Source organism: Wyeomyia smithii, chromosome 1 (genome assembly GCF_029784165.1).
Source record: "Wyeomyia smithii strain HCP4-BCI-WySm-NY-G18 chromosome 1, ASM2978416v1, whole genome shotgun sequence".
Classification (NCBI taxonomy): domain Eukaryota; kingdom Metazoa; phylum Arthropoda; class Insecta; order Diptera; family Culicidae; genus Wyeomyia; species Wyeomyia smithii.
Window position 1 is genome coordinate 114,678,820 of NC_073694.1, and position 15,599 is coordinate 114,694,418.

At 38.5% G+C, this 15,599-nt stretch overlaps 1 protein-coding gene across 1 annotated transcript in view; it reads right to left on the minus strand.

Moving 5' to 3' along the window:
- LOC129725987 (serine/threonine-protein kinase Warts) overlaps nucleotides 1–15,599 on the minus strand; it is a 487,129-nt gene that overhangs the window by 187,756 nt on the left and 283,774 nt on the right. Inside the window, exon 4 of the mRNA XM_055682534.1 lies at nucleotides 4,993–5,113. Within this exon, the coding sequence (XP_055538509.1) occupies nucleotides 4,993–5,113 (121 nt within the window). The remainder of the gene's footprint in view (nucleotides 1–4,992; nucleotides 5,114–15,599) is intronic.

Here is a 15,599-nt window from a genome sequence, read left to right on the forward strand (position 1 = left end):
TCATTTGCCGCTGTTTTTCAGAAACCGGAAGTCACCATCTTGGATTTCAGAATGGAATAAGGAGACAATTTTTGGCCTCTGAGCGTCATTCTGGTTGAAATGGTCTGGTTCTGGTCTGAGGTCGACTTGTGGCTTCAGTGCATCATAACAATCCCGGAAATACCCATATTGGGTGGTATTTGGTCATTTGCCGCTGTTTTTCAGAAACCGGAAGTCGCCACTTGGATTTTAAAATGGCATTTGTAAACAAATTCTGGCCTCTGAGCGTCATTCTGGTTAAAGAAACACATATTGGGTTGTATTTGGTCATTTTCGGCTGTTTTCCAGACACCGGAAGTCGCCATCTTACAATTCGAAATGTTGTCTGAGGTCGATTTGTGGCTTCAGTGCATCATAACCATTTCGGAAATACCCATGTTGGGTGGTATAAGGTCATTTGCCGCTATTTTTCAGAAACGGAAAGTCGCCATCTTCTGGATTTCGAAATGGTATTTGGAGACATGCCAGAAGAAGGAAAAACAATCACCTGCCAAATTTGGTTCCATTTAGTTGGTTACTTCTCGAGATAAGCAGAAATTTGTGTTTCATTTGTTATGAACCCCTCCCCCACAGAAGAGGGAGGGGAGTCGAACCACTATGAACATAATTGTTACCTCTAAAAACATTTACATACCAAATATGGTTGTATTTGGTTGATTGGTTCTCGAGCTGTGCGAAATTCGTATTTCATTTGTATGGGACCCCTCCCTTGAAGAAGAGTGAGGGGTGTCAAACTATTATATATATATATGTTACCCCTAAAAACATCTACCTACCAAATTTGGTTCTATTCACTTGGTTAGTTCTCGAGATGTGCAGAAATTTGTGTTTCATTTGTATGGGACCCCTCCCTTCCAGAAGAGGGAAGAGTGTCGAACCAACATGGACATATTTGTTACTCCTAAAATCAGCCACTTGCCAAATTTGGTTCCATTTGCTTGGTTAGTTTGCGAGATGGGAGAAGTTTGTGTTTCATTTGAATGGGACCCCTCCCTTCCAGAAGAGGGAAGGGTGTTGAATCAACATGGACATATTTGCAACTCTTAAAAACATCCACATGCCAAATTTGGTTCCATTTGCTTGGTTAGTTTTCGAGATGTGCAGTAGTTTGTGTTTCATTTGTATGGGACCCCTCCCTTACAGAAGAGGGAAGGGTGTCGAATCAACAAGGACATATTTGTTACTTCTAAAAACATTCACATGCCAAATTTGGTTCCATTTGCTTGGTTAGTTTTCGAGATGGGAGAAGTTTGTGTTTCATTTGTATGGGACCCCTCCCTTCCAGAAGAGGGAAGGGTGTTGAATCAACATGGACATATTTGCAACTCCTAAAAACATCCACATACCAAATTTGGTTCCATTTGCTTGGTTAGTTTTCGAGATGTGCAGTAGTTTGTGTTTCATTTGTATGGGACCCCTCCCTTACAGAAGAGGGAAGGGTGTCGAATCAACAAGGACATATTTGTTACTCCTAAAAACATTCACATGCCAAATTTGGTTCCATTTGCTTGGTTAGTTTGCGAGATGGGAGAAGTTTGTGTTTCATTTGTATGGGACCCCTCCCTTCCAGAAGAGGGAAGGGTGTCGAACCAACATGGACATATTTGTTACTCCTAAAATCAGCCACTTGCCAAATTTGGTTCCATTTGCTTGGTTAGTTTGCGAGATGGGAGAAGTTTGTGTTTCATTTGTATGGGACCCCTCCCTTCCAGAAGAGGGAAGGGTGTCGAACCAACATGGACATATTTGTTACCCCTAAAAACATCTACCTACCAAATTTGGTTCTATTCACTTGGTTAGTTCTCGAGATGTGCAGAAATTTGTGTTTCATTTGTATGGGACCCCTCCCTTCCAGAAGAGGGAAGGGTGTCAAACCAACATGGACATATTTGTTACTCCTAAAATCAGCCACTTGCCAAATTTGGTTCCATTTGCTTGATTAGTTTGCGAGATGGGAGAAGTTTGTGTTTCATTTGTATGGGACCCCTCCTTTCCAGAAGAGGGAAGGGTGTCGAACCAACATGGACATATTTGTTACCCCTAAAAACATCTACCTACCAAATTTGGTTCTATTCACTTGGTTAGTTCTCGAGATGTGCAGAAATTTGTGTTTCATTTGTATGGGACCCCTCCCTTCCAGAAGAGGGAAGGGTGTCGAACCAACATGGACATATTTGTTACTCCTAAAATCAGCCACTTGCCAAATTTGGTTCCATTTGCTTGGTTAGTTTGCGAGATGGGAGAAGTTTGTGTTTCATTTGTATGGGACCCCTCCCTTCCAGAAGAGGAAAGGGTGTTGAATCAACATGGACATATTTGCTACTCCTAAAAACATCCACATGCCAAATTTGGTTCCATTTACTCGGTTAGTTCTCTAGATGTGCAGAAATTTGTGTTTCATTTGTATGGGGCCTCTCCCTTCCAGAAGAGGGAAGGGTGTCGAACCAACATGGACATATTTGTTACTCCTAAAATCAGCCACTTGCCAAATTTGGTTCCATTTGCTTGGTTAGTTTGCGAGATGGGAGAAGTTTGTGTTTCATTTGTATGGGACCCCTCCCTTCCAGAAGAGGGAAGGGTGTTGAATCAACATGGACATATTTGCAACTCCTAAAAACATCCACATGCCAAATTTGGTTCCATTTGCTTGGTTAGTTTTCGAGATGTGCAGTAGTTTGTGTTTCATTTGTATGGGACCCCTCCCTTACAGAAGAGGGAAGGGTGTTGAATCAACAAGGACATATTTGTTACTCCTAAAAACATTCACATGCCAAATTTGGTTCCATTTGCTTGGTTAGTTTTCGAGATGTGCAGGAATTTGTGTTTTATTTGTATGGGACCCCTCCCTTGCAGAAGGGGGAGGGGTCTCGAACTATCTTAGTCACCTTTCCCGGCCCCTAGAACCCCTATATACAAAATTTCACGCCGATCGGTTCAGTAGTTTCCAAGCCTATATGAATCAGACAGACAGACAGACCGACAGAGCTGCATTTTTATATGTTTTGATATATATATATATATATATATATATATATATATATATATATATATATATATATATATATATATATATATATAAATATATATATATATATATATATATATATATATATATATATATATATATATATATATATATATATATATATATGTTTTGATATATATATATATATATATATATATATATATATATATATATATATATATATATATATATATATATATATATATATATATATATATATATATATATATATATATATATATATATATCAAAACATATAAAAATGCAGCTCTGTCGGTCTGTCTGATTCATATAGGCTTGGAAACTACTGAACCGATCGGCGTGAAATTTTGTATATAGGGGTTCTAGGGGCCGGGAAAGGTGACTAAGATAGTTCGAGACCCCTCCCGCTTCTGCAAGGGAGGGGTCCCATACAAATAAAACACAAATTCCTGCACATCTCGAAAACTAACCAAGCAAATGGAACCAAATTTAGCATGTGAATGTTTTTAGGAGTAACAAATATGTCCTTGTTGATTCAACACCCTTCCCTCTTCTGTAAGGGAGGGGTCCCATACAAATGAAACACAAACTACTGCACATCTCGAAAACTAACCAAGCAAATGGAACCAAATTTGGCATGTGGATGTTTTCAGGAGTTGCAAATATGTCCATGTTGATTCAACACCCTTCCCTCTTCTGGAAGGGAGGGGTCCCATACAAATGAAACACAAACTTCTCCCATCTCGCAAACTAACCAAGCAAATGGAACCAAATTTGGCAAGTGGCTGATTTTAGGAGTAACAAATATGTCCATGTTGGTTTGACACCCTTCCCTCTTCTGGAAAGGAGGGGTCCCATACAAATGAAACACAAACTTCTCCCATCTCGCAAACTAACCAAGCAAATGGAACCAAATTTGGTATGTGGATGTTTTTAGGAGTTGAAAATATGTCCATGTTGATTCAACACCCTTCCCTCTTCTGGAAGGGAGGGGTCCCATACAAATGAAACACAAACTTCTCCCATCTCGCAAACTAACCAAGCAAATGGAACCAAATTTGGCACGTGAATGTTTTTAGGAGTAACAAATATGTCTTTGTTGATTCGACACCCTTCCCTCTTCTGTAAGGGAGGGGTCCCATACAAATGAAACACAAACTACTGCACATCTCGAAAACTAACCAAGTAAATGGAACCAAATTTGGCATGTGGATGTTTTTAAGAGTTGCAAATATGTCCATGTTGATTCAACACCCTTCCCTCTTCTGGAAGGGAGGGGTCCCATACAAATGAAACACAAACTTCTCCCATCTCGCAAACTAACCAAGCAAATGGAACCAAATTTGGCAAGTGGCTGATTTTAGGAGTAACAAATATGTCCATGTTGGTTCGACACCCTTCCCTCTTCTGGAAGGGAGGGGTCCCATACAAATGAAACACAAATTTCTGCACATCTCGAGAACTCACCAAGTGAATAGAACCAAATTTGGTAGGTAGATGTTTTCAGGGGTAACATATATATACATAATGGTTTGACACCCCTCACTCTTCTACAAGGGAGGGGTCCCATACAAATGAAATACGAATTTCGCACAGCTCGAGAACCAATCAACCAAATACAACCATATTTGGTATGTGAATGTTTTTAGAGGTAACAATTATGTCCATAGTGGTTCGAATCAGACAGACAGACAGACCGACAGAGCTGCATTTTTATATGTTTTGATATATATATATATATATATATATATATATATATATATATATATATATATATATATATATATATATATATATATATATATATATATATGTATATATATATATATATATATATATATATATATATATATATATATATATATATATATATATATATATATATATATATATATATATATATATATATATATTCCTCCAATCTCATTGCGTGTCAATAGACTAACCTGTGAATAAATCCCATTTTATGGACGCTTTCTATAGCACATGTCAACTCTGCCACGTAAAATCGTGCCAAATCTTCTCCAAAAATGCCCTTTTTAATCAAAAGCGACATCAAATCACCACCTACAAATAAAAAGATAAATATAAAATTTAAAATAGCAGTAATGGATTTTAATTTGTATTTCCTATTTTGTATTAGCGGCATCAAACAAATAATGAAAGTCGATGGTTCAAATGCTGCTTTCACATATACTACCGTGGAATGGGGTGAAATTGTTCAGTGGGGTGAAATTGATCAGCTGAAAATTCGTGATAAAAAATACTAATCAAAAGATCTTACAACACTAGGTAATGTTAACGTGTCCTCAAACGCAACTTTCACATACCCGGTGCTATTTTTCATATTTTCGAAAATTCTTCTAACTCAGTCAAAACTCAATCAAATTTGATCAAACAAGTTTCCAAATAACAAAAAAAAAATTGAATTTACTGAAAGTAATCTTAGTTGAGGGTTAATTACGTTAAATTTGAAGAAGTGAGTGAAGTTTGATAAAAGCTCAAAAAATGTAATTTTCAACAATGATCATTTCAAAGTATTTAAGAAATACAAATGAATTCGCAGGAAACCACAAAGATTTTAATTTCAGAGCTAGTTTTTGAGCTTTTGCAACAAACCGAATTGAAATCGATCTAAGGACGATCAAATAAAAGCAAATTTAGCAACAAGCAGCTCGTGAACCAAAATAAACAAATTTTAACCTGTAATATCGTTATTTTCGTTTCCAAACTAGCTGTAAGTGATATTTTTAGTACAGAAATCATCATATATCTTTAGCATATCGAAAAAAAGCACATTGCCAAAAGAATGTATGGATTTCAATGGTGATCAATTTCACCCCAATTTACCTCATAGTACCTTATAGAATTATCGAATTTATTTCATGAAGTAGACGAAAAAAATTTCACCAATAGCCATAGAAGTTTACTGGAGCACATACCAGTACTTGTTTTAAAATTATACTATTTCGGGAAAAATGTACATGAAACTAGTTAATTGGAAATTGTTATAAAAATTGATCAATTTCACCCCGTTCCATGGTACTTCAATTTGATTCTTATATAAAGAGGTAATAAACATCAGGATTTAAAATTATCTTCTGCGTTAAGGAATCTCATATTTATAATCATAAAAAGAATTTAAAATTAACAAAGTTCAATTATTTATTATTCAAAAGGTACTGACTAAAGCTGACATAAACAATTAAAATGTATATGTGCGGTATATGAGTACAGTGACTTTGTTCGTGTAAATCTATTTTAACAAATAAAAAGTGCGAATTAGAAAGGCTAGGTCTCACCGCTAGGTAGATTTTTTTTTTGTTTCTTAAAGGTTAAGTTTCTGAGAAAAAAATGATTTTACTTTTTGCCTTTCTCTTGGAGAAACGTAATCTCAATCTTGGACACATTGGAATATCTTCCATTCATCGTAAATACATTAGCGAAAATCTCACTATGAATGCGGGGGCTATCAAACGTGCTACGCAGAAATTGAGACGAGCACGAGAGAATAAACTGGCTGCTGTTTCGACAACACTTGGCACGGAGCAGGTTCGAAAATCAGCAGATGGACCCTTCATTCCTGTTACTCCTTTTGAACAACTGATTCAGATGTAATTTATGCTTTTGACGTAGGACTACGTCTTTGTTTTCTATACTAGATTGCACTTTGTGAAATTGAAAATGAAACTGGTAAATGTTGCGTCAGATTTCAAACGATTATAGCAAGCGAACGACTTAATGCATCTTAGTTATTTATATGTCGGTGGATAGATAAAATTTGTAACAATTGTTTGATATAATGTTCAACATTGTTGCTTTACTGTTTAATGGTGGAAAAAGGTGAAAAGTTCCAAAGTCAAGCTTTCCCATACATTTCCCTCGTTATTGGCTTGCTTCCTGAGCACAGATAACAATAACATAGACGAAATAAATTCCACTGCCTACATATTTTGACTCAACAAAGTGTTTTGGTTTGTTTGTCTTTGTCTAAGCTGCATGGCCACGCCCTAATGGCAAAAATCTACTCTGAACTCGATACAAAAGACTGCGTGTGGAAAATTCAGCTTCAGTTTAGTTTGTTACACAATAGCGAGTGCAGTGCAGCTGTTAAAGGTACGCGACATTGAGAAACGAAAGCTGCATACGAGTCAACTTCCAGGCACTGCGGAGCATGTTACCTTTATTTTGCATACGGCATCAACAGTAACCATCGTTCGCTGCAGGATATTTTACTAGCACAGCTACTGGAGGGCACAGCGGAGAGCAAATTTTATTATGAGCGGCCAAGAAAAATATTCAAAGCAACCGTTGGTGCGATCATCAGCGTTCTGTTCGTTCTGTTTTTGTTCTGCACACGTGAATACTATGGAATCGGTTCGGTTTTATTTTGAATTCGGCAGCAACAGGCACAATCGTACACTGCATGATATTTTGAGGAGAACAGCGGAGAGCAAATTTTATGCGCGGCCAACAACTATTCAATGCTACCGGTGCACAGTGGTTCGCCCATAGGCCAAACATAGAAAAAAAGTTTGTTTGTTTCCTGGCTATTATTGATTAAATAGGTCGGTTATAGACCTGAGACTGCAGAATAGCTGCTTTTGTTGGCCTATTTTATGAACAGTTTACCTTTGAGCACGAGATAAGAGAAAGTGTTTGACACTTGCAAAATCAACTTAAACAGACGTGTTTTTTTACGTTGTGTACATATCCGCTGTAAAACAAATTCAATTGCTTCATATGTTTATTTTCATCATGAGCCTTTAGAAAACAGGTTTGTTTTGCTATTGCGGTAACGGAATTTCTAATTAGTCGTAAGAGGGAACGTGGTCACAAAATCAAAGAGCACCACTAATACTTAAATTCATGTAAACTTTTAAATGTGTTCCGCGCGAGATACTATCACCAAATTACCACCAAACGAAAGATTTAGGAGGTTGTTAAAGGTTCCATCTGCAGATATTTGAACTTAGTCGATGACAAGCGGCTAAAGATTGTTACTTTTTGGTTTGATTTTCATACTTTTTACATAGTTTCTTAGAAGAGTTGTGGTACAAATTTGTACAGCTCAAAGTTACAAATTTGTTCTTAAACATTTGTCTATATTCGAATTTTAATATTTTGTGTTGGAATACGGGAGTTTCCTGAGGAAATATAATTTTTTCCAGAAGAATAACGTAAAAGACAAAAAATCGAAGTTTATTCGCTTTGAGGGTTCACCTAACGAAACCAGATTGTGCTTGAATTTAGCATAGGGATTTTTTGCGAGAAGGCAAAACATTTGAAAGCTGCCGTATTTTGAAATTCAATGGTCAAACTTTTCCCTATATTCGATTAACACCCTATTATGCATGCATAATAATGGCAATGGCAGAATTTAAGAGCCAGTTCGCGAGAACCGCAACCACCTTTACAAGGGAGGTAATATCGAGGTTCTCCGATCGGACTGAAACTTTCGTGGTTTGTTTATCTATATAATAGAACCATGTTTTGCATAATGTCAGATTTTTTGAAAAGGGGTAAGTGGGGTAAAAAAGCACGTCAAAAACTGATGTCCAAAAGTTGCTAAAAACGTAAAATTGTTATAACTTTGCGTAAATTGAATCGATTGTCATGAAAATTGGCATGTTTATTCTACTCTATAAAGGCAACAAAATGAGAGTTATTGTAAGTTTCTATCGAGAATACAGGATGAGATATTCGCATTTTTCTAAAAAAAATGGTGATTTTACAGCAGTTTTTCTCTTGCCAACAGATCTAGGATTAAAAACTAAATAATTCGTTTTGTAGTGCAACTCAAGAGCTTTCATTAGATATATTCAAAAAATGCGCCGTTATGAAGATGCCTGAGAAATCCATTTTTTCTATAACATATTATTGGCCATCATTTCGAACCCATTGTGCAAGAAGCGAAACTCCGTTTTGTGTCATTGTTCTTCTATTGAGCTATAATTTTCAGGTTATGTTTGTTTATGCACTAAAGCAATAGTTTGCAAAATTTGAAAGGAGAAGGGGTTTGTGGGGAAACAGGCTCTTCGAAATCTTATACTTAGAAACTGCTCAAATCGTAAAATAATTACTCTCGGCTTACATTCGAAGTTACACGATGGAATGAGAGGTTATTTTCGGAGCCAACGAGCGAATGAACGAATGTCAACGAAGCCACGTGATACTTTTTGTTGAGCCTTCTTTTAATGTGCCCTTTAAAGAATTAAATTACCATTAGGAAAAAAATTCACCGGAAGATGCTCATAAAGGAATGATTTCAAGAGTACACCCTTCTGCAGGAATTAGACAATTCAAACCGGAAATGTATTTATCGGTAGAACAAATAAAATCGTTTTTCGCCCACTTTTCTACGTTATATAGGCAAAATAAGCTTGAGCTAATACAGACAGTCTGTATATAATAAATAGAAAGTTGAGTTCCGGATCGGAAGTGCTACATTGGCTTTGCTTTTTTAAGCTTGAACAAATTAGTAAAGATAAAGCGTTGATGAATGTACGAGAACGTCATGAATATTGGTGGGTGATAATGAATCAATCAATTCTCAAACATTGATTTTCATAAGGTTTTTTGCTGATACCAGAGCCACAAGAAAAAATGCATTCTTTGAAAATGAATTGAGTGCAATTACTAATATGCTCGACGAGTGCTTGGATGATGATAATACAGATTTAAAATAAAGATAATGAAATATACATTTTATTTGGTTTTATACTACATTCGACCCCTTGGTTATTGAATTATTCAAAGGCCATATTAAAAAAAAGTTTAACAAAATTTTATCGCAAGGCTTTGCTGGCATTCATTCTACCTCTGTTAGCTCCAAAAACAACCTCTCATTTCATCGTGTAACTTCGGGAATAAGCCGACTTTACGGTTTGAGCAGTTTCTGAATACAAGATTTTGAAGAGCCGGTTTACCCCAATAAGGTATATACGAAGGAGCGGCCGATGAGCGTGGCTGCAAGTGTTAGGCAGCAACAATTTTCGCGTACTGAGATCGTGACGTCACAACAATTGGTTGTGGTTGATCACAGTTTGATATAGGAAAATGTATAGATTTTGTTTGAAATCATATGGAATGCATTATATTGTTGTACTATAATAATATCAGGAACAACATGTGTCTCCCAGGTATTGTCATAGATTAACTAAACTAGCCCACCGTTAGAGAGATCTTCAAAATATTTTTTCCATAACAATCGTCTTCCGAAGAGTCTCCAATTTCATAGATGTAAATGCCCATTTCGGGGTTACTTTTCAAAACCGATCGAGCGATATAATTTATGGCGTACTCTACTCCATCTGAATCCGCAAGAGGTCGCTGGCTTGTAGGTCCTCCTTGTGTGTCGTCCTCTTCATCACTTGGGGTGAGTTCTTCCGCGATTCCAGGTTTGTTAGAGAGCTCTTTTTTATTTTCAAACAAAGCTGAAGGAGCGTATTTTTCAGCTGGTGCATCTGTCTCGTGTTGCCTTAAAAGCTCGGCTCCATCCGTGATGATGGATTCACCGATAAAAGTGTGGAAATTGTTGGAACGGCTAAAACGTAAACAATTACTTTTGGACAGCTACGAATGATAAATTGATACATTACCTTCCGATGCTAAAATGCGCCAGGAATCGGCCTGGAACCTATGCTCGAAATCCTCCGCGCGAAAACATTGTGAACAAATATAAAACACTAGCTGACCCGGCAAACTTCGTCTCGCCTATTGTAGTGTTCAATTTGATAATTTTAAACATTTCAAATTCATTGATTCCTTGCGATTTGTTTATATCATTTGAAATTATTGGTTTTATCGGAATGACAACATCCTCGACTTTTGGCTTTTGTACATCACCTCTATTCCGGAAATATATTGAATGCATTTCAGTTATTTTTAGTTTTTTTTTTTTAGAAACTGAAAGTGATCATCTTCGAATTCAAAATGATGTCCAGGGTCAACGCTTGGCTTCTATACATCATTTCGATTACGGAAATATCCATATGTAGTAGTATTCGGTCATTTTCGGCTGTTTCCCAGAAGTGGCCATTTAACAATTCAAACTGGTGTCTGAGGTCAATTTTTAGCTCCTTGCATCATTCTAGATCCGGTGATACAGATATTGGGTGGTATTTGGTCACTTCAGGCTATTTTTCAGAAACCGTAAGTCGCCATCTTGGATTTCAAAATGGCATTAGGGGATAGTTTTTGGCCTTTAAGCGTCATTCTGGTTGAAGAAACACTCATATTGGGTGGAATTTGGTCATTTTCGGCTGATTTTCAGACACCGGAAGCCGCCATCTTACAATTCAAAATGGTGTCTGAGGTCGATTTGTGGCTTCAGTGCATCATAACAATTCCGGAAATACTCATATTGGGTGGTATTTGATCATTTGCCGCTGTTTTTCAGAAACCGGAAGTCGTCATCTTGGGTTTCAAAATGGCATTAAAGGACAGTTTTTGGCCTCTGAGTGTCATTCTGGTTAAAGAAACACTCATATTGGATGGTATTTGGTCATTTTCGGCTGTTTTCTAGACACCGGAAATCGCCATCTTACAATTCAAAATGTTGTCTGAGGTCGATTTGTGGCTTCAGTGCGTCATAACAATTCCGGAAATACCTATATTGGGTGGTATCTGGTCATTTGCCGCTGTTTTTCAGAAACCGGAAGTCGCTATCTTGGATTTCAAAATGGCATTTGGAGATATGCCAGAAGAAGGAAGGGTGTCGAAACATTATGGACATGTTTGTTACATCTACAAACATTCACTTGCCAAATTTGATTATATTTGCTTGATTGGTTCTCGAGCTGTGCGAAATTTGAGTATCATTTGTTTGGGACCCCTCCCTTATAGAAGAGGGAGGGATATCAAATCATTATGGATATATTTGTTACCCTTAAAAACATCCACCTACCAAATTTGGTTTTATTTACTTGGTTAGTTCTCTAGATATGCAGAAATTTGAGTTTCATTTGTATGGAACCCCTCCCTTCCAGAAGAGGGAGGGGTCTCGAACTAATTTTGTAACTGGTCCGCCTGCCTGCACCCCGGTGCTAAGTGGGTGGCTTAAGCGCCACTCTCATGCGAGAGACCACCCACCACGATTAACGATTGCCCGACCTGAGACCTTTGGGAGAAGGTTCCTTTTTTTTTATCCCTATCCTAGGGAGGGGAAGCAAGTTGGCAGACTCAAAACTCTCGCTGTACTCCGCATACACCTGCGTCGGAAAACCTGACTGACGCGACGACTTCGGCGTCCTAACACACGATTTTAGATCTCACCGATACTACACAAGGGGGGTCTCTCATCCCTGGCAAAGCCTCCACTTCCCACTCGACTGCCTATCAGCGAATTGGGAGTTGCCTTGGCTGATATCGGAGTCAGCCTCTCCAGTAAATTCATGAAAAAAATAAGAAAGTAAACGGACCGAACAGCATGAAAAACCTAACCGAGAACTGTGATAAAGCGCATCAAAACATCTTAGTTTCGCTAAATGATAACTATAATTCTATTTGCTTTCAAACCATGATATAACATTTATTCCATCTTGTCAGCACATAACTATTTCTCTATTCCCTTTCCTCTATATCATTCTAGCTAGCTCTTATCACGTGCCCCGTGCTGTTTCAATTTCACCCACGATTGGGGGTAGGGGGTAAGCGGTGGGCAAACTCGCTTGCTTCTCACCCTCGTTTTATTAGGGAGACATTTAGTATCGCATGCGCATGGATAAATCAAAAACCAGCTACTCACTCAATACCCGGGGTTTACTTGAGAATGCTTTCTGAGGGCGGCATCGCCGCTCGCTGCGTCCTGTCCGTTGCTCGCTGTTCCTGGCGTCGATTAGTCCGATCCGCCCACGCGGATCCCTTTTCCTCTGCTGCTCGTCGCTTTATTCCTTCACGGTTGTCGTTGGCTGCAGTTGCCGATCCCTGATCGGCCTATAGGTGGTTGTTCCGGGCACGTGGTGTCGTTGGCCCTTTTCCGGTCTTTTGGCTAGCCGGATCTCTGTCCGACTGTCGGTGGGTTGACGGTTGCTGGCGATGTGGTTGGGTGTCACTAGTGCGCCGTGCTGATTATAGCTCATGGGTTTTAAAAACACAGAGAATTTCTACCTTCTGAGCACGATTGGGTTCACGTCTTTTCACACGGGCACAACCTGACTATCTACGGAAAGGGTAGTTATCACTAAGCTAAGTTAAGGATTTCATGCCTAATTCACCTGTTCAAACTTTATTCTTATCACGACCGATCTATGAAAACCACTCCTACCTCTACCACTAGTCAGACGAAAGTGAAAGGTCTCAGCTTTGAAGTCCTCAGACAAACCGCCTTTCGGTAACTTCGTTACCGGAAATTAGTATCGCGAAAATCGTCCAACCGCGCTGAGAAGCACGAAGAACGTCTTGTCTAGGAAAGATGATCCTCTTCCAGCGATCGTTCTTCATCTCGCCAACCAGTCCCAGCCCAAAGGATAGAGCGCAAAAGTGTCTCTCTCAGCAGACGTAAAGGTCAGTGGACTTTTTCGGCTAGGTCAAGCATCTCGTCGCGTCGGTGGCATGGGTGGAGAAAGGCAATTAGAGAAATCGAGCACCGGGGATCTCATTCTTTGAGTTTTTATGCCAATTACTACTTTGACCGTGATCTTGCTCGCGGTGTTTGAGTCAAAGATCTTTTGCAAAAAATATTAATAATACTTTAACTCTAACTTTATTTTGGAAATTATATTCGATAACAAACTAAGTAATTACTAAACATTTATAGAGAAGAAAAGAAACGTAATATAAGAAGTGAAAATTGTATATTTAAATTATATGTGTACTTGTTACATCATTCCCCACTAAAAGTACGGAAATTTGATTGGCATTGAAAAGGATAGTTGACAATAACCAATCAAATTTCCGTAGGCCATAGTATCGCTTTTGGAAATCAAATTCGAAATTCGGGGTCATATATGATCATTGCCGACACGGCTACATCTCTATTTACAGCACCTAGTCCATTGACTAAGCCTGCCACTGACTATCAACGACGTGTGTCTCCAGTCTCCAGCGAATATTTACTACTTCATTTCCAAAATCGTTCTAATACCTAACATCTTAACCCAAAACCCAAAAACCTGTGCATCGCAATCAAACTAAAAACTACGAATACCAGAAATATAGATTCCATTGATTACTGAAGGACCCCATTTACCCACACCATTCAAGCATTCGTTTCTTTCATTCATCCCGCTTCCAAACATTACAGCCTGACTTTGACTTCAACGCAAAAGATCGATCGCTTTTGCGCAAGCGCACAAAAAAAAATGCTGGGATTCGTCTCCTACACCAGGATTCATCCGATTAGCGGAGACGCAATCCACTAAATTCACCGTCGTGATACATAACTGGGTCAAGGTGGTTGTCCTAACATCCGCCTATCGCGACATAAACGGATCCACCTTCTACCAACAAAGTAAACAAAACCGTTGCTTGTCGCAAATCACCGCCACTGAGTAATATTCTCTGCGAAAAATTGGCTCATTGCACCTGCAAACGAAAAAGGCCTCTTAAAGGAATTTTTAACCCACCGAATATTTTCGATTACAAAATTCCCAAAGAACATGTTTTGGTATAGCGTAACACATTCATCCTTACCAGCGTAACGCACTAGAATCCATCTCCCGATGAACCTACTGCGTACGCCAGTCTTTCATTCATACGTGCTCTGCGGCATCCTGTTTGGAAACGTCAAAAGCAAAACAAAAGTGTAAGTGTCGAGTCACGTACGCGAAAGGAGAAATTACTTAATTGTAATTCGGTAGTTAGAAGTGTAAATTCGGTCACCACTTGAATCAAAACTTGTTTCGCGAAGCGTCTCTTCCCGGGAAGTGAAATTACTGTGGAAAAAGTGAAGCTTAAGGAAAGTCATAGTGACTGTATCGTTCGCTATCGGTTGTAAAGCGTGATTTTTACTTCTCAGGCTCCGGACCGATCCCTGCAGCGAGCCAAAGTACGAAGCCAGCGGAAGCTAAACTATTTCGTGGATTGGAGCGGACCGAATTCTACCCCAATGACGGGAAGCAAAGGAGAAGGAAAAGCTAAAATTAATAGTTACCGGAGAGCAAAGGAAAAGAGGTTATAAACCTAAAAGATAGAGGAAAATTATGAAGAAATAATGACTGTGTTGCCAGTCATAACGGCACAGAAAAGCATCAGAGGGAAAATCTACCAGGAAAGGAAATTAGAAAACCCGAGAAAGAGTGGGTCTGCTTCGCCCGATTAGGCTTTACTGACGGAACGGGGACATATAAAAAGAAGAGGTAAATAAACAGTTAATCATATCTATTTCTTCTTGCATTTCTTTTAGGGAGACCATCGAAGACTTATTTCTATAAACTGACGCAAGTGTCCCTTCAGAAGTAAGGAAGTATGCGGGTGGTTCATTGGCAAATATCCCTTCGGAGGGAAGAGAGTATGCTGGTAAAATTTTTACACAAGTATCCCTTCAGAAGGAAAGGAATATGCGACTGTTTATTTCCTTTGGCAAGTTTCCTTTCGGACGGAAAGAAGTATG